Source organism: Sinocyclocheilus grahami, unplaced genomic scaffold (assembly GCF_001515645.1).
Source record: "Sinocyclocheilus grahami isolate Dianchi unplaced genomic scaffold, SAMN03320097.WGS_v1.1 scaffold1116.1, whole genome shotgun sequence".
Taxonomy (NCBI): Eukaryota; Metazoa; Chordata; class Actinopteri; order Cypriniformes; family Cyprinidae; genus Sinocyclocheilus; species Sinocyclocheilus grahami.
This window is the reverse complement of record NW_015506295.1, coordinates 267,531-286,661: the sequence shown is the minus strand read 5'-3', so window position 1 is coordinate 286,661 and position 19,131 is coordinate 267,531. Positions and strand designations below refer to the sequence as shown.

General features: G+C 38.1%; 2 protein-coding genes across 2 annotated transcripts in view; both read right to left on the bottom strand.

Annotated features, from left to right (window-relative positions):
- LOC107566941 (tenascin-X-like) overlaps positions 1–9,527 on the bottom strand; it is a 41,070-nt gene extending 31,543 nt beyond the window's left edge. The window contains exons 1-2 of the mRNA XM_016252516.1: positions 8,600–9,527; positions 6,976–7,088 (exon numbers count right to left, since the gene is read on the bottom strand). Of these exons, the coding sequence (XP_016108002.1) occupies positions 6,976–7,088; positions 8,600–9,527 (1,041 nt within the window). The remainder of the gene's footprint in view (positions 1–6,975; positions 7,089–8,599) is intronic.
- A 70-nt stretch (positions 9,528–9,597) lies between these two features.
- LOC107566940 (tenascin-like) lies at positions 9,598–18,660 on the bottom strand. The gene is made up of 4 exons (XM_016252515.1): positions 18,600–18,660; positions 14,065–14,622; positions 10,811–11,052; positions 9,598–9,615 (listed from the first exon to the last, which is right to left on the bottom strand). The coding sequence occupies exons 2-4, from the start codon at positions 14,432–14,434 to the stop codon at positions 9,598–9,600; spliced, it is 630 nt and encodes a 209-aa protein (XP_016108001.1). The 5' UTR covers positions 14,435–14,622; positions 18,600–18,660.
- Between the last annotated feature and the right edge of the window lie 471 nt (positions 18,661–19,131).

Genomic DNA, 19,131 nt, shown 5'->3' with positions numbered 1-19,131 from the left:
ATTTGCCAAATTGTAAAATAAGATTACAGTTTATTTTGATAGTCCACTTTAGACATTATACTAACTGCAAGTAACTTTGCAACTATATGTTAACTAACTCTCATCTGAGTATTAGTAGACTGTTAGGTTAGATTTAGGATTAGTACAATAAGTTGGCATAAATTTAAAGTCAGCAAAACATCTGTTGAGCGACCATCAAAATAAAGTGTTAGCAGATATTAATCAGACAGTCTACTGATACTCTAATGTCTACTAGTTGACATGTAGTTGCAAAGTTACTTATAGTCAGTAGAATGTCTAAAGTGGACTATTGAAATACAGTGCTATGGTTAATACTTCAGTCTGTGTGCATTGAATTTATTTAATACACGAGTTTCACAATTTGAGTTGAATTACTGAAATAAATGAACTTTTCCATGACATTCTAATTTATTGAGATGCACCTGTAGTTTATACACTATTGACACTTTGATGATCAGTCAATAAAAGTTCAATATCACCAATAGCATCCCTTCCAAATCTCCATTTAAATCTACACACATGAACATGACTAGATTGACTGCAAATTCATTTTCTGAATAAAATGTGGTTGGCTTTACAGTTCAAAACGTGTTTGCTGTTAGGCTGTTATGAAGGGTTGCCAGGCCATTGCTTTATAGTTGTTATGGTGTTGTGAATGGTTGCCAGGGAATTGCTAGGTGGTAGTTTGGTTGCACAAGTCTTTAAAATCAGCTAAATGAACAGTGTTTTCTGGCTTTACTGCTGTTCTTTATCAACACTATCCAAAATATCTCTGAACTAAATTGTACAGCCGGCCTTCACAATTACAACTTCTTTCGAACAATGACAGATTCTTTCACCATAATGATTCTGCCTGTAATTGACACAATATCAGAACGTCATGGCTTAAAGAGAGTAATGAGTTTCCTGCTGGTAATTCCTGACTTCAGTTTCAGTAAGACATTCATTATTAGACAGCCAGTATTTTACACATGACAGAATGAACACTAGAGGGCCATTTATCTCATATATTGGAAAGGCCTCTCTCCAGCACTTTATTAGCCCTAAATTCACTATGCCAATTGTGTGGTGTTGTGTGGTGCTCTCCGGTCTCCTTGAGTTTTTGTTTCTTAAAATTTTTTTTATTGGGCCCTGCTGAGAGATAATCTTTCTACAACGTATCTAAAGAAAACATCACAACTGTGTACTTTACTGATGTCTTTCTGCCTCTGTTAGTTCTTTATCAATGAAGAGGACCGACTGCATATCTTGTGTTATTGGTATTGTCCTCCTGCCGTCTCCAGCGTGTCACAGCAGCTGTTCTGTGAGGTCATGTCTCTGGCTGCTGTGTGTTTTTGACCATGTTTATGCCTTTCATAGCAACACGCATCTCACATCTGTCTCTCTTTCTCTCTGCTGCTCCCCTTCTCTGTAGCTGCTGATGGATTTCTGTCTTTCACTGCATTTTCTCAGCCCTGTCTCCAATAATCTGACTGAACTTTCTCTGCCCATCGTCATATTCTTCCTCTTTAATCCTTTGATTAATCTGATACTCTCTTGTATGTTGTTTCTGCCTACTTTCCTTCTTGTACTCTCCGTTGTTCTTACACCCACTCATTCATGTTTTGTGTGAAAAAATGTGCCCTTTTCATTGTCTCAGTGGCTCCTCTGTATCTTTTTTAATGTAACTGCCATTAATATCATTTTCTAAAATATCTGTACACTGCTGAAACATGAGATCTTTACAGCATTTCCTTTTGCTTTCTGTCTGGTATGTTATAACACGTGAACATGAGACCAGTGACCAAAGTCTAGCAAAAAAAATTCAAAATAAAATTATTGTTGTAGGTGTGTTCGCTGATCTTTGTTTGGTCAAGGATGTGGAAGATTCTCAAAGTTCTTCTGTGGGAATCAAAGCTCCAAAACAAAATAACTACACTTTTTTTGGGAGGAAAAAAAACAAACATAGAGAGCCACATTTAAGGAGAGTACAGTGGGACCATTAATAAAAATATGATATAATTTTGTAATTTAGTAAAACATTATACATGATCTCAGTGTACATTTGAACTGAAAAATGTACATCAGTTTTAGAATTTCTTGGCATTTCCCCATGATCAGTGGCACTAATTTGGTTATTTGATTAGTGACCTAGAAATAATTTACATTGTAGCCTATACTGACTAAACCCAAAAATGTTATCTTTCCCCTCAAACAAAAGTGACGAACAGCTCAAACGATTAAAGTCTAAGTATAAAAATTATCTGAAAACAGATTGCCATTATTATTGATATTGATTAAACAGATTCCTTTCCCTTTCGAGGAAACGAGGCGCTGCATTACGACATTGATGCTATGGGAACGCCTCGGTGTCTGAAGCATGAAGCATGTTTTTGGTGTCTGAAGCATGTGTGCCAACTCAGTTGGCTGAAGGCAGTCACATGATGGAGCATGATGCGCAAGCAATGCCCTAAAAGGGTAGCTAGGTCATGAAATCCCCAGCTTCTTTGTCTTCAGGAAGCTGCTTTGTCTGTGTGTGCGTGTAAAGAAGTTGTTTGTAACAATGTGAGCATATGCAAGTTCTGCATTGCTGTGTTTCATTATGGCTAGAGATGCACACAAGCTCTGAGCTATGGCTCTGTTGGCTCTCTTTGTGAAGAATGAGAGTTAAGCATCTGCAACTTGTGATTCAGACCCCGCGGCTGCTGAGGCAGCATGGCTGCTTTTGGTCATTGGGGATTGCTGATAGAACCAGTGGACGAGCTTGACAAGGAAGTTTCCTTTCTGCCCATTGCTCTGTGGCTGCTTCCGATCTGACTCTGAATCGTTTCTATGTAGCATGCTCCCCAATGGATGGGTTGCTATAGGGTCTCTTTCTAGGCAAACAGAGGGTTGGTATGAGGTTAATTTAACAGTGTTATTAAATTATTAGTGTATTTAATGATAAACTTACATTTAGCATTAGATGACCATGGATAATCTAAGGCCATGTCCACACATACACGAGTATTTTTATACGGGGAGTTTTTCATTCTTCCTTTTTTTTAAAAAAAATCTCCGTCCACATGAAAATGCAAACGCATGCTATGAAGCACTGTCAAGTGCATGCCAAACCAACAGGTGGCGATATAATCTGAACCGTAAAGCCATGTTGGCCATGAGGTTAATTTAACAGTGTTATTAAATTATTAGTGTATTTAATGATAAACTTACATTTAGCATTAGATGACCATGGATAATCTAAGGCCATGTCCACACATACACGAGTATTTTTATACGGGGAGTTTTTCATTCTTCCTTTTTTTAAAAAAAATCTCCGTCCACATGAAAATGCAAACGCATGCTATGAAGCACTGTCAAGTGCATGCCAAACCAACAGGTGGCGATATAATCTGAACCGTAAAGCCATGTTGGCCAATCAGAAGCCTGAAAAAGTTTCCAGTAGGCGGAGATAACAGCGCACTGCAACAGGCATTTTTTAAAATCTTCACCCTGGCAGGAGTTTTTACAAATGTTCGGTTTCAGTGACCTGGTGCAGCGTTTGCGTGTGGACAAACGGCCAAACCACGTAGAAAAAGCTGCGGTTTAAAAATAACCGTGTTCTTGTGGACAGGGCCTAAGGATAACCTCACGTACAAATAGAAGAAATTAGCCTGGGCAATTAAATCCATGGGCTAATCCATTACTAGCTGATATATATTCAATATCGAGTGACACCAATACATTTCTATTATTGGTCGATAAGCAATTAGGCACCAATGTACTATACTATAAACTATATAAACTCTAGATTTTCCAAGATGCAACAGCTAGAGTTCTCATTATAACAAGGAAGAATGACTCGGAAGAAGATAGCCCGGTTCTATCAAGACTACACTGCCTCCCTATTAAACATTCTATACATTTTAAAATCTTGCAGATTACTTATAAAGCCTGGAATGGGACTGCAAGCAGAAAATCCTTTATCTAGCACTCAAACTCTGGCACAATCTACCTAGCATTGTTCGGGAGGCAGACACACTCTTGCAGTTTAAATCTAGATCAAAGACCCATCTCTTTAACCTGTCTTACACATAACACACTATCACATTTCTATCATTCAAATCTGTTAAAGGATTGTTGGGCTGCATTAATTAGGTCAACTTGAACCGGGAACACTTCCCATAACATCCTTATACCAACATTATCATAGTCAGCCAAATCCAGCTTGTACCCAGACCTGATTTTGGATCTGCACCCAGGAATGACCACAACACAGCCCTTAAAGGGAAGGCCATGACTATGCCACGTCATGCCAGGACCAGCTGGGAAAGAACCAAGTTAAGTCAAGTCACCTTTATTTATATAGCGCATTATACAAAACTATAAAGCAGCTTTATAGCGTCACACAGGAACTTAGTTTGTCAGTAATGCAAGAAGACAATAACAAAGAGTTATTTTTCCAGCTAAAGTCAGTTCATTGAAGATTCAGTGATGTCATGTTTCATGTTCTAGTGCCACTCATCGTCCTTTCTCAATCCTGTCCCTCATCTCTCTCTCTCTTCCACTTTGCTTCCTCTCCATTATCTACACTAGTCTGTCCCAATAAAGCCAGAAACAAGAAGGACGTTCATTGTGCTGAACTGATTGATTAAACTGAACTTTGAACCGCTATTGAAATAAGATGACTTGACTTTACATGATTATTAGACTTCTCCTCTTGTGCTCTTTTTTGGGCTTTTAAACTTTTTAGGAAGCTGTCTGAGAGCAGCGGATTAGACTGAAATGATTCAAATACTGTCGCATGCGAAAATAAGAGTTTCAGCATGTCAGGATATTTCAGAGATTACAGCATCATCATATTTCATTCCTGAAGCATCTGATGAGCCTGCTGCAGTCCCTCGTTGATAGTGCTTACATCACCACCCCACAGCAGATTGATAGCATATGTTTCTTAATGAAAAACTGCTGACAGAAACAGGCCATCAAACTGAGCTGAAACATCACTGTAGTCCAGCAGCTGGTTGCAACAAACCCCTCAGTTAAGAAAGCCTGTATGGTAATTCCATTACAATTATAAGTAGGGGTTTTCCTAGCAAAGATACTGTTGCAATTCAGACGTGGTACTACAGTGGTTTAATATGAAGGGATATTTACAACACAATTTTGTATATTTGTTCAATTTAGGCATGCATTGTGATGTGTTTTCAGGGCGGAGGCTGAACTTTCTTTTTTAGTAAGACATTAACAAAAGAATCTTGGTGAAAGAAGAACAAGTCTGCACTGTTGGCAGTGTAAGAGTGGTCACTAAAATGGTCAACTGTGGCAAAATTTCTGGTTGAGGCTGTTGTGATATTTCTACCTTCCTTCTTGCACTTTCAAAGTGAATAAAATTTTCTGCAAAGACGAACTTGCTCTATCATGTGTGAAAATAGCGTAGCAGTTACACTAAACCCACCCCTAAACCTAACTGATAGTGTTAACAAAAGCAAATGTGCTGTAAAAATATACTGTATATGCATTTTATCTTGCTTCTACAAGTCTTTGAGCTCTTTTATCGTGACTCACAGGGCTCGTACCTGAGCACTTAACATCACAAGAGCACAGGTGAATTACTGAGCAAGATTACAAGCTATCCAAATACAAACATGTCTTTGAAATAAAAACTGAACTGATAATAAATCAAACTAAAAAAAAAAATAAGTAAATTCAAAACTAATAACCAATGTCTTTCCAGTGCTCTTAAACTGCCTGCACTCATGAATCAAACCTGTGCTGCAGCATAAATGCTGTAATAATTAGCCTCATCTCAGTCTAGCTCCCTCGGCTCTCCTGCAAAAGCCTCCCTCTTCCTGGTCCAGAAATGAAACGTCTAATAACGCTCAGAAGCTCCCTAACAAAACTTGACTTTATATAATCACTCGTAGAGATGGGCGATTGATATGGTTTCAGTAACACTGAGATGGTTGCTGAGGGAGAGATGGGCACTAAACATTCAGAGGGCTGTAAATCAAAACAAGGCTTCTATCCAAAGCAAATAGCTTGTTTTTCCACTGCCAGATTGGGCTCATTTTATGTCTGTGTAAAAATGTATTTGTTTTTCCTTTGGAAAACACACTGAGCCAGATTTAAGTTTGGGCTGCTGTGGGAGTTGTTAAATGCTTTTCTGTATCTGATCTCAGAAGAGGGGAAAAAGTGGGTGATTCTCATTTACGGTTAAATTAATTAATTAATTTATTTTAAATCAACATAAACCAAAGGCTACTCATCAAATGTTACTAAAATGTATAAATTCTTAAATTATTAATTCAATAATTAATTGAAATAATACTACATTTGAAATAATCTATCATTTTCACATTCCACTATGTTGGCATTGTATATTTTATTGTTAAATGCATAAGGGTTTTACTGAAAGTGTGAAATCCTGTTCACTCCATCTCTGAAGTGTTTGAAGGGTCTGAGCTCATGCCACTGCTAATAAGAGAGCAAACACGGGAGCTGATAGTCTCATGGCAGTATATGTCTCTGACATGTAGTGCAGTTACATTGCCACTCATCGTCCTTTCTCAATCCCGTCCCTCATCTCTCTCTCGCTCTTCCACTTTGCTTCCTCTCCATTATTTACACTGGTCTGTCCCAATAAAGGCAGAAATGAATGATAATGTGTAAGATGTGTAATGATTATCAATAATATGATTCATTTTCTTTATTCAAACTATAATTATACTTGTTTGTTTTGGGGTGGAATATGTTCCTGACAGTTTTCATGAGATTTACTCAAAATTACGAGAAGTCTTTGTCCTGTCAGGGCAGCATGGAAGTGACCTCATGTGTTCCCGGGTTGAACATCTACTGCTATTGTTCACCCATCTGTCCTTTTGAAGAGCTGATAATGAAATAAGTGCTTATTATGCTTATCATGCAATGTATCATAATGCATTTGTGTAATGTTGTTGCAGATGTGTGGTAGTGCATGCGGATGACTGTACTTGCCCTGCTGGTGAAGGAGATGTGGTAGGTGTTGTACTGCACAGCAGGTGGAGTCCAGGACAGAGCGACAGATGACTCAGTGATGTCCCTGGTACTGAGACGCGAGACGCCCGCCACTGCTGGACAGAAGATGAAACAGATTCAAGCACACTCTCCTATTTAAACCCAGCTGTTTCTACTTGAAACAATAACTGCAGTGCTGTATGTCTGAGTACTGCTGACCCACTGCTGTATTCACTCACCAAGAGCACTCATAAAGACAGTGAACACTTAGGGCAATACAACATATAATGTTGGCGTGTTACCATATGTGTAGACTATTTAAACAACTCCAAATGGAATATAAAGATGCTATTTAAAGTGTCTGTATCTGTAGAACTGTTATACCATCTGATCCTACCCAGTGGAAAAAGTAGACATAGTACGAAGCTGTAAAAATCTGATATGGCTGTCACTTTCCATGAATAGGTTCCAAAATATGGCTTGACACTCTTAAAGGGTCATGAATGACTAAAACGTATTTTTGAGATGTTATTATAGATGTATGTGTTGCATATAAAGTAAGATGAAAATAATTATAAATACACAATAGCTGCAAGCAGCAATTAATTGCAAAAAACAGCCAATTGTTATGTGATTTAATTGCTTATCATTTTTTACCAATAGGTGGCGATGTTATCAAACTGATGTGGTGTGGTCAGTGTGAGGTGACTGACACACATAAAGCTTGTGTTAATATGCCACACCATTTCAGAGATACAGTCTGATGCAGTTTGGCATCATGTCATCAACATGAAATCAAGAACTTTTTGCCAGCATGGTCTGAAGATGATTCGAATGGAATCTGGTGAAAATCGGATCATCAGTTAATAAATAAAAATAATATGATAGATAATATAATTTGAAATATGAAGCAGCATACCAAATTGATTATATATATATATATATATATAATTTTTTAACAGCTCAAATAACTGGAAGGGGATGACACCAGAAGCCTTGCTCCTTCAAGTTACAAATGAATGCACGATATCCATAAGATGGATCACATAAGTCTGGTTCAAGTTCTTTAAGCAGCCTCACATGCACATTCATTAATTAGTGTGTTATTTAAGAACAGCGTGACTAAAACAGCTGGAATAAAGAATTTTCAAAAGTTATTAGCATAAACATGAGTGCAAATTTGGAAAGTTGGGCAGAAGATTGGAGTTTGAGTGTCCAACTCTGCTGTGCTTAATGTTCTGTCTGTGTGCTTTCCTATGTACGGTTCTGTGGGCATGGGACAATTACAATGGTAATTACAAGTTATTAGCATAAACATGAGTGCAAATTTGGAAAGTTGGGCAGAAGATTGGAGTTTCTGCTGTGCTTAATGTTCTGTCTGTGTGCTTTCCTATGTACGGTTCTGTGGGCATGGGACAATTACAATGGTAATTACAATTACATGGGACAGAAGTTTGGTGCCAATTTTTAATTTGAAGGTGAAAATAATAATACATCCCCCCCCCCAACAACACAATATGAGACTTTTTCATGTTCTATAGTGCAAGGGTTCTCAACAAGGGGCCCTCAACAATCTTTCATAGGGGCTGCAGAATGACTTGTGATTGAATGCAGCATCACTCACCAGTGTCACAGTTTTCCCCTGTAAACCCAGACTGACATTCTCTGCAGTCGGGCCCCGAGAAACCACGACGACACACACAGCGGCCCCTCACGCAGCGGCCCTTGTTACTGCAGTTGTTGGGGCAGGTTTTGGTGGAGCAGTCCTGACCGGAGAAGCCCACATCACAGACACATTTCCCATTCACACATCTGCCTTTGGTATTGCAGTCATTGGGACAAGTCTTGGACGAACAGTCTGGTCCAGTAAAACTGCTATCACACACGCACCGGCCGTCGACGCATCTGCCGTGGTTACTGCAGTCTCCAGGACAAGATCTGGATGAACAGTCGGGGCTCGTAAAGCTACTCTCACAGACACACTTCCCGTTTACACACTGTCCACGATTGCTGCAGTTATTAGGACATGTTTCTACAGAGCAGTCCGGCCCAGAGAAGCCAGGATCACACACGCACTGTCCGCTCACACAGCGGCCCCTGCCATTACACTTCCTCGGGCAGGACATCTCTGAGCAGTCCTGACCAGTGAATCCTGAGTCACACACGCATTTTCCATTCACACAGCGGCCCCGGTTGTTACAGTTATCCGGACAGCCCCGTATCCCGCAGTTAGGCCCGGTAAAGCCAGCGTCACACACGCACCTGCCGTTCACGCAGCGGCCCCTGTCGTTGCAGTTATCAGGACATGTGCTGGAGGAGCACTCAGGGCCGGTAAAGCCTGGGTCACACACACACTGGCCGTTCACACATCGGCCCCGGCTGCTGCAGTCATCAGGGCAGTCTGGCATGCTGCAGTCAGGCCCACTGAATCCTGGGAAACACACACATTTGCCATCTACACAGCGACCCTGGTCACTGCAGTCATCCGGACACTCGTCGATCGTGGGACGAACAGTGGTACAGACCGCACCTGTGGAGAAATAAGAACTCATTATACTGTCACATCGGCCACCGGTGCATTAACTGTGTGTCAGAGTGGAATAAAAGCTAAGGTGAGAGTTTTTATCCATTGGGAAATGACTGGATGGGGAGAACAACCATTTTATCTGAATAATGCAAATGAGAAACTTTAAGGGTTTTTGATAGATTTATGAACTGAAGTAGTCATCCATGGAACATGGATGACTACTTCACTTCATAAATCTATCAAAAACACTGAAATATCACCTGTTTCGAGGTTTCTGAGCTTTCAATATTTTTCTCAGTCAATGCTGTTTAACTGGAATATAGTTTACAGGTCATATGCACTAATTATATTATTAACTCGTCGTTGTCTTTAGGTCATGTCCCAAAACCATTCAAGCTGGTGGTTACAACAAGATCCCAGCAAACTGGCAAATTACAGACCCATTTAAAATCTTCCAATTATGTCTAAAATGTTTGAAAAAGTTTTGTCTGCTCAACTGTGCTCCTTCCTGCAAAAAAATTATCTCTATGAAGAACTTCAGTCAGGTTTCAGGCCCCACCATAGCATAGAAAGACTTGCTTCTTCCGTCAGACCAAGGCTGCATCTCATTGCTAGTTTTACTTGACCTTAGTGCTGCATTCGACACTATGATCATGACATATTCATAGATCGATTACAAAACTATACAGGTGTTCAAGGGCAGGCTTTAAGATGGTTTAGATCCTACCTGTCCGATCGCTACCACTTTGTTCATTTAAACGGGGAGTCAATTATCTCAATCTCAATTATCACCAGTAAAATATGGAGTGCCACAAGGATCTGTCCTAGATCCTCTGCTATTTTCAATATACCTGTACATGTTGTCCCTTGGTAATATTATTAGAAAAGACGGGATTAGTGTCCACTGTTATGCTGATGATACTCAAGTATATATCTCAACAAGACCAGATAAAACTTCTAAATTATCTAAGCTAACAGAGTGTGTTAAAAATGTAAATGATTGGATGACCAAAAACCAAAATGAGATGAATTGACCAAAAATGAAAAATCTGGGTTTTATATTAGACAGCAACTTGTCCTTTGAAAATCATATTTCCCATGTTACAAAAACAGCATTTTTCCATCTTAGAAACATTGCCAAGCTACCTGTTTCTGATGCAACATGTTACCTGTTTCTGATGCAGAAAAGCTAGTTCATGCATTCATGACTTCTAGACTGGACTATTGTAATGCACTGCTTGCTGGTTGTCCTGTATCTTCAATAAACAAGCAACAGGTAGTCCAAAATGCAGCGGCTAGAGTCCTTACCAGGTCAAGATCAGGACATGTGCTGGAGGAGCACTCAGGGCCGGTAAAGCCTGGGTCACACACACACTGGCCGTTCACACATCGGCCCCGGCTGCTGCAGTCATCAGGGCAGTCTGGCATGCTGCAGTCAGGCCCACTGAATCCTGGGAAACACACACATTTGCCATCTACACAGCGACCCTGGTCACTGCAGTCATCCGGACACTCGTCGATCGTGGGACGAACAGTGGTACAGACCGCACCTGTGGAGAAATAAGAACTCATTATACTGTCACATCGGCCACCGGTGCATTAACTGTGTGTCAGAGTGGAATAAAAGCTAAGGTGAGAGTTTTTATCCATTGGGAAATGACTGGATGGGGAGAACAACCATTTTATCTGAATAATGCAAATGAGAAACTTTAAGGGTTTTTGATAGATTTATGAACTGAAGTAGTCATCCATGGAACATGGATGACTACTTCACTTCATAAATCTATCAAAAACACTGAAATATCACCTGTTTCGAGGTTTCTGAGCTTTCAATATTTTTCTCAGTCAATGCTGTTTAACTGGAATATAGTTTACAGGTCATATGCACTAATTATATTATTAACTCGTCGTTGTCTTTAGGTCATGTCCCAAAACCATTCAAGCTGGTGGTTACAACAAGATCCCAGCAAACTGGCAAATTACAGACCCATTTAAAATCTTCCAATTATGTCTAAAATGTTTGAAAAAGTTTTGTCTGCTCAACTGTGCTCCTTCCTGCAAAAAAAATATCTCTATGAAGAACTTCAGTCAGGTTTCAGGCCCCACCATAGCATAGAAAGACTTGCTTCTTCCGTCAGACCAAGGCTGCATCTCATTGCTAGTTTTACTTGACCTTAGTGCTGCATTCGACACTATGATCATGACATATTCATAGATCGATTACAAAACTATACAGGTGTTCAAGGGCAGGCTTTAAGATGGTTTAGATCCTACCTGTCCGATCGCTACCACTTTGTTCATTTAAACGGGGAGTCAATTATCTCAATCTCAATTATCACCAGTAAAATATGGAGTGCCACAAGGATCTGTCCTAGATCCTCTGCTATTTTCAATATACCTGTACATGTTGTCCCTTGGTAATATTATTAGAAAAGACGGGATTAGTGTCCACTGTTATGCTGATGATACTCAAGTATATATCTCAACAAGACCAGATAAAACTTCTAAATTATCTAAGCTAACAGAGTGTGTTAAAAATGTAAATGATTGGATGACCAAAAACCAAAATGAGATGAATTGACCAAAAATGAAAAATCTGGGTTTTATATTAGACAGCAACTTGTCCTTTGAAAATCATATTTCCCATGTTACAAAAACAGCATTTTTCCATCTTAGAAACATTGCCAAGCTACCTGTTTCTGATGCAACATGTTACCTGTTTCTGATGCAGAAAAGCTAGTTCATGCATTCATGACTTCTAGACTGGACTATTGTAATGCACTGCTTGCTGGTTGTCCTGTATCTTCAATAAACAAGCAACAGGTAGTCCAAAATGCAGCGGCTAGAGTCCTTACCAGGTCAAGAAAATATTATCATATTACCCAAATTTTACAGTCTCTGCACTGGCTACCTGTTAAGTTCCGTATCAGTTACAAAATATTATTACTTGCCTATAAGGCCCTTAATGGGTTAGCTCCTGCATACCTAACTAGTCTTCTACCACGCTACAATCCATCACGCTCCCTAAGGTCGCAAAACTCTGGACTTTTGGTAGTACCTAGGATAGCAAAGTCCACTAAAGGAGGTAGAGCTTTTTCGCATTTGGCTCCCAAACTCTGGAATAGCCTTCCTGATAACGTTCGGGGTTCAGACACACTCTCTCTGTTTAAATCTAGATTAAAGACACATCTCTTTGGCCAAGCATTCAAATAATGCATCTCATAATCTTATACTGAAGTTATATCTGATCAAATGCACATTATTATTCGTTAGTTTGGGTTAAACAAATCATTTTTGCTTGGTTGGAACAGCAGCTACGCTAATTATGTTTGTATTTGTTTCTCTGTCTTTTGCCACGGGATTAACATCCCGTGGTAACTAGGATTCACACAAGCTTCAGTCTGGATCCAGAACACCTGAGAAGAGATGATGCAACCCCTCAGAGGACCTCAGATGATGCCAACCCTGAAACAACATACAGAACTACCACATTTTGCTATAAGTTTGATTGCATCATATAATAATTGCTGTTAATAGTGTTCATCGTCTGTTTGATTATGTCTTTAATTGATTTTTCCGTACATTTCTGCCATATGTACATTAACTGACAGTCACCACTGATAAGCTACTACTAAATATATTGTAGAAACTTAATTTGCTGTAAAGTTGCTTTGCAATGATTTGTATCGTGTAAAGCGCTATACAAATAAACTTGAATTGAATTGAAATTGAGCCCCAGTCCTTTTTTTTTTCAGCAAAAAAAAAAAAAAACTACATTCATCCTTTCACAGTCCGTTGTGCATACATTTTTTTCCTGTTCATATTTTGCTGTTCACATTGTTCAAATGTATATCTAATCATCGAAGCAATGGTCATACTGTATCTGAAACAGTTGTGTTTACTAGAGCAGCTTCAGCCATTCACACTTAGGGACTTTTCACATAGGATGCGTTTTTGCATTCCACTGGGTATATTCTTCATATATTACTAATAATTATCCAATAAAAGGATATTGAATAATTTATACTAGAAAACAAGACAAATATATTGATTGAGAACAGGACTGCAGTATGAAATGTTAGATGAGATTCAGCAAATGTTGCTTTTCTATTCTGTTATTATTAGTAGTAGTAGAAGTAGTATCAAAGATACATCCTGGAAATAAGCAGGATTGTGCATGAGAAACTGAATGCACTGGATTGCTTATGGAATTATCTGGATTATCTGGAACAAATGCTGAAGGATTTAAATGGGATAAATAAGGACTTTCTATGAATCCCCTGATAATTAATTTATTACTAGATACATTTGGAATTATATTCTGAAAAGCAAACCGATACTACTAGTAGTACTATTACTTTTAGTTTATCTAGTAGGATCTGATTTGATCAGACCTAAATATGCTCTATAAGTAAATCCTTTAGGATTGGTCAGGATAGAGATTCCAGACATCCTGCACACACATCCTTTAGGATAAACTACAGATCTAGTTTTGACAAGCTTGTGAGAGCTGGTCTGGTTGGAGTGTGGCTGGAATTGGTCACCATCATGAAGGGCTTTACCTTTGCTCTGCTGGGAGCTGCAGCATCCTTCTGGACCTCCACATTTCTCCCTCAGATCAGACACCTCCTTCTCCAGTCTTTCAATACGCTCACGCAGGGCTGCGAATTCCAGCTCACACTGACCACAAGCTGAACCTGGCCCTGGCACCAGACGGATTCGATGGGTCAAGACCAGAGGAGAATCAGGATCCAAGTCTATCTCTCTCTCTGTGGCCCCATCTTGTGCACATGTGTCCGAAATAACAAGTTTAATAGGCTGGGGTTTGATGTCTCTGGAGACACGTTGAGCTCTTGTCTGCAGATGTTGACTGGAGAGGGCAGGACTTGGCAGAAGCAGAAGCAGAAGCAGGAAAGGCAACACTAATGCCATGTTTAAAGAGAGGAACACAATCAAATGAATGAATGATGTTTTGTTTTGTAAATGGCAACGTATTTTATTCTACTCAGTTCAGCACTCGAAAAATTTCAATTCAGTATTTGCTGATACACTGTTGGCTCTTAGACTTGGAGTGATGTAAAACATTGCAGTGTCCTCTTCCCTTTAAGCCTCTGTCCCTCCTGTTTCAAACAAATATGAATTTCAGTCAGTTTTGTTATGCAGAATTCATATTAGACATTCACCATATAGGATAGATAAACATAAAAACCGCATTTGCAAGCCATTTTACTTCCAAGTTTTGGGGTGGAACGGACGGTGTGAAAAATAATAAGAGGGACTGTTGAAAGTAGTTTCAGTGCCAAATTAATTTTGATGAAAGAGAAACTTTTTTGATGAAAGACACGTAATGAGAGCAGTAGTGTGTATTATGAGAGTAAATAGGTTCAGCTTTGATTTCATGTTGACTCTAGCTGCGACACAGACGCTCCAATGTCTGTCTGGCAGATCAAACCAGAGAAAGTAAATGTCACAACCTAAGCAAACATCCTTTCATGCTAAGATTGAACAATTTCATTGAAATATCTGAAAATACCACTGAGCAGTCAGTCAGTTCTGGTCAGCACTGCCAGGTGAGAACAGAGTTACTTTACAGAACTGAGTTTTTATGTCATGTTTTGTGGACATTATTTCATACTATGGCATTTTGGACATGCACTATGGCAGTGTATAACATCAACGTACCATGGAAGCACCATTGTACTTTTCTCTAGAAGTATGTGGTAAATGAAAATAAAGGAATGAGTACAGAGAGCTCCTCAGCATCTGAGACAAAGCTGATACTGAAATATCAGTATCTGTACAACTATTACCAAAACAGCTCTCTCCGATAGTCTGGCCCTCAATTCATCTCATTGGTTGGTTTCAGTGCTACTTTCCCATAAAAATCAGCAGAACAATAGTTCTAGTGCTTAGATGCATGAAATAGCTAGGCAGTGTTTCCTGAAACCACAGTAACTTATTCATCATTTGAGCCATGTTAGTTTAATAATAAAACATCAACTGATGTCATTAAAAGAGCATGGTCTGTTCAAGTGCATGTCATACAGTACTAACAAGAAACTTCTAACCACAGGTGTAGCGCTTTTAGGGGTAACACTTTATAATAACTTTCATTAATAAATCATTAACAAACATTATATAATGTTTAACTAACCATTACTTAATATATTTCCACATATCTAGAAATATGAGATAATGTGCTTGTTAATGTTAACTAATGAACGTATTAAACATTACCAAATGATTAACAGATCATTATTTAATTGAAATGAATTGAAAATTAAATTGAAATGCTTACAAATGTCATTCAACTTTCAATTCATATGATCATGCATTTTTTAAAAGATAGATGACAGATGGTCTACAATGATTAAAAGCTTCATTAATAAATCGTTAACAAACATTATATAATGCTTAACGGATCATTAGCTAATGTTTACAAATGTCACTTTTAATGCGTTTTAAAAATCTACAAATTATTTTTACAGAAATTATACAATATTTACAAGCTTATTTGTTAATGTACTTTTGAATGATTACAAATGTCATTAAACTTCAGTTCACATATTAGCTAAAGCTCATTTTTACACGTACAAATGTTGTGAAAATATAGCTTATAGCACTTCACAAACTATTCATGTTAAAGGGGTCATATGATGCTGCTGTGTTGCGTATCGCGCTGCGTAAACATAAACCATGTCTGCATTTGTGATCAGAGAAATGACAAACAACAAGTGCTACTCTACACTGCTCAAAACTCACGTTTGAATCGTCAGTGGCAAATTCTTTAAATATAAAAAACGTACTTACAGGCTGTGAGTCAGAACAGCCGGCATTGTAGTCTACTCTCCCAGGAAACAGTCCTGCATAAAATGTGCTGTTTGTTTGTATGGTCTTTGTTTGTTGTGTTGACTTCTACTATTTGCACATCTTATATCATTTATTAATCATTTGTTCATGCTTTTGCAGTACAGCAAATACAAGTACAGCAGTACCCAATCTAAAGTGGAAACTATTCATCAATTGTAAATGTTTATAAACGATTACTAATCATTAGTACCTTCATGAGCAGTCATTTTGATGGCAAAACGTGTCCCAAATGACCTGAATTCTGTTTTCACATCTTTACAAATCATTTATTAATAATTTGTTCATGTTTTTGCAGTACCCAGTCTAAAGTGGAGACTCTTCATCATTTGTAAATTATTATAAACATTTATTATTGTTTTAGTATCTTTATTGGCACTGGACGATTAGCTACTTTAACAATCTTTATGTAAAGAGTGGTTAGTTAAGTTTAGCTAACATTGTAATTTGGGTGCAAAACATGTTTTTATCACCTCAACACTTATATTAGTAAGATATCGTGCATCATTAAACAGGGTATTCCTTTAGTCATACATCAACAGGAGGGTAAAAACTAATTTTCAAGAAAATACTTCTTTATCAAAACAATGCAATATAAACAGATTGAATTGTGTTCCCTTATAGTAATCAAATTGACCCCTGTATACTTGTTGACCCCTTAACTAACCTTTAACCTAGCCATCCCACCAAACCGGTCCCTAACTTAACGTGTCACACCTCAACAGCAGCAGAAGTGTTGTGCATTAACACAAGCTTTTAATCATTGCATAACAGCTGTTAAAATCACTTGTAGATTTTGAAGATGTGCATGATCATATGAATTAGAAGTTTAATGACATTTGTAAGCATTTTAATTTACATGAAGTGTTAATTATTAGGTAATGTTTAATACATTTATTGGTAAGCATTAACAAGCACATTATTTCACATTTCTAGATATATGAATATATATGAACTAATGATCCGTTAAGCATTACATAATGTTTGTTAATGATCTATTAATGAAAGCTATTATAAAGTGTTACCCTTTTAGGAAATGCACCCCATGTCTGGAAGCTCAAACAAACAGATCGATGAGGGTTTAAGCTGGGATAGGTGAAAATACTATAGCTAAAATGACCTCATCTTTAAATGAGATTTGATTGAACTGAGAGCAATGAAATGTTCCTCTGGGGGAGAGAGAGATAAATGTGCTGGTTCCAGCTGGAGTGCAGTGGTAGTTCACTTGATCCCATGCTACACACTGTTTCCAAACCAGCTGTAAAAGCAGCTCTTATCTAGAGTTTTTCATAAACATATATCTGAAAAATGTGTCATTACTTAATGTGTGTAACAGTGTTGTTACTTTTTTTTTTTTACAAAAACTATTAAAAATGGTTTCTGCTAACTGAAATATTTTTTGTATATGCTTTTATCCAAAGCAACACTGCATTTAAGGTATACATTTTATTCAAGTTCACACATCGCCGGGGAATCAAACCCATGACCTCGGTGTTGCTAGCGTCATGCTCTAGTGTTTGAGCTGCCTAGTCACAATTAAATACAATAAAAATATTAGATTATAAAACTTTACAAAATGTTAAATCAATTAGGAAATAATTGAAATAATAGGTTGAAGTTGAAGTACCAACAATTCTAAAACTAAAACGGAAATAAAAATAAAAATAAATTAAAGCTAAATAGAAATATATATACTAGAAATATAGAAATGTAATATCAGCCCACTCCTGATGATTTATGCTTCCCATATCATCATTTGCCTTCATGAACTAATATCAGACAGACAGACACTAGTGTAATAGGCTGCACATTCTGATGTGATATATATATATATATATATATATATATATATATTTATATAGTCAGAGATCATGTGACCACTCTTCCCTGACAGGACGAAAACCGCTGCTTTTATTGTGATTGTAAGCAGAACCTCTTTAGTCCAGTCTTCAGAAGAGGATACATCACAGCTCACAAGATTACTGTGACAGTCGACAGGCCTTTAGAAAAAACTTTTTTCTTTATTTATCAGACAATAAATTCAACAAGTTTGGTGAAAGGGTTATACTAACTCTGAATATATGCTACATTGTTTTTTGCAATGGACAGATGTGCAACTCTCTCATAAAGCATTTTGAAAAAGTAAAAGATGCTGGAGATTCTGAAGCTTGTGATTAAAGAACTCATGCATGAGAGGGTTAATATCAAACGATCACAGAGAGAGTCTTACCTGCAGAGCTGCTGATGCTGAATGCTGCTTCACTCTCCTCCTGCTGCTCCTCCACTGCTCTGAAAACTCCTGATTGACTGGGGAAGAAAGAGCGAGGGAGGAGAGCAGTAACATTTCCTCATACTTGAAGAATGTTTCCTCTCTCTCCTCACTTCCCCCTCAGCTTCTCTCTGATGTAAGTCTATGTGCTTTACAGGTCTCTGCTGGCCGGATCATTTAGAAAACATCTGATTTTTTTTTAGATATTTTGAATGACCAGCTTGAATGTTTTATGACTTTGAACTCATCTCTGGATATTTCTCCATTGCTTGGCCTTTTTGAAACTGATTTGCGCATTTAATTTACCAGGCATCTTCATTGAGCACACGTTCTTGATTACATCTCAATTTGCTTTAGGATAGAAACATCTTTCAGTATTTAAATGTTCCTCTGAAATCGCAGCTGTGCGAACAAAATAACAAACGGCAAATAAATAAATAATGACCTGCCTCGAAAAATAAATATCATTCCACACCACGTCAGAACGGCAATG

Bases quoted from the DNA above. Each gene is read 5' to 3' on its own strand.
- LOC107566940 (XM_016252515.1), bottom strand. From the start codon at position 14,434: ATGGCATTAGTGTTGCCTTTCCTGCTTCTGCTTCTGCTTCTGCCAAGT. The intron at 11,053-14,064 runs GTAAAGCCCTTC...ATTTCTCCACAG, and splicing joins CAGCTCCCAGCAGAGCAAAG to GTGCGGTCTGTACCACTGTT.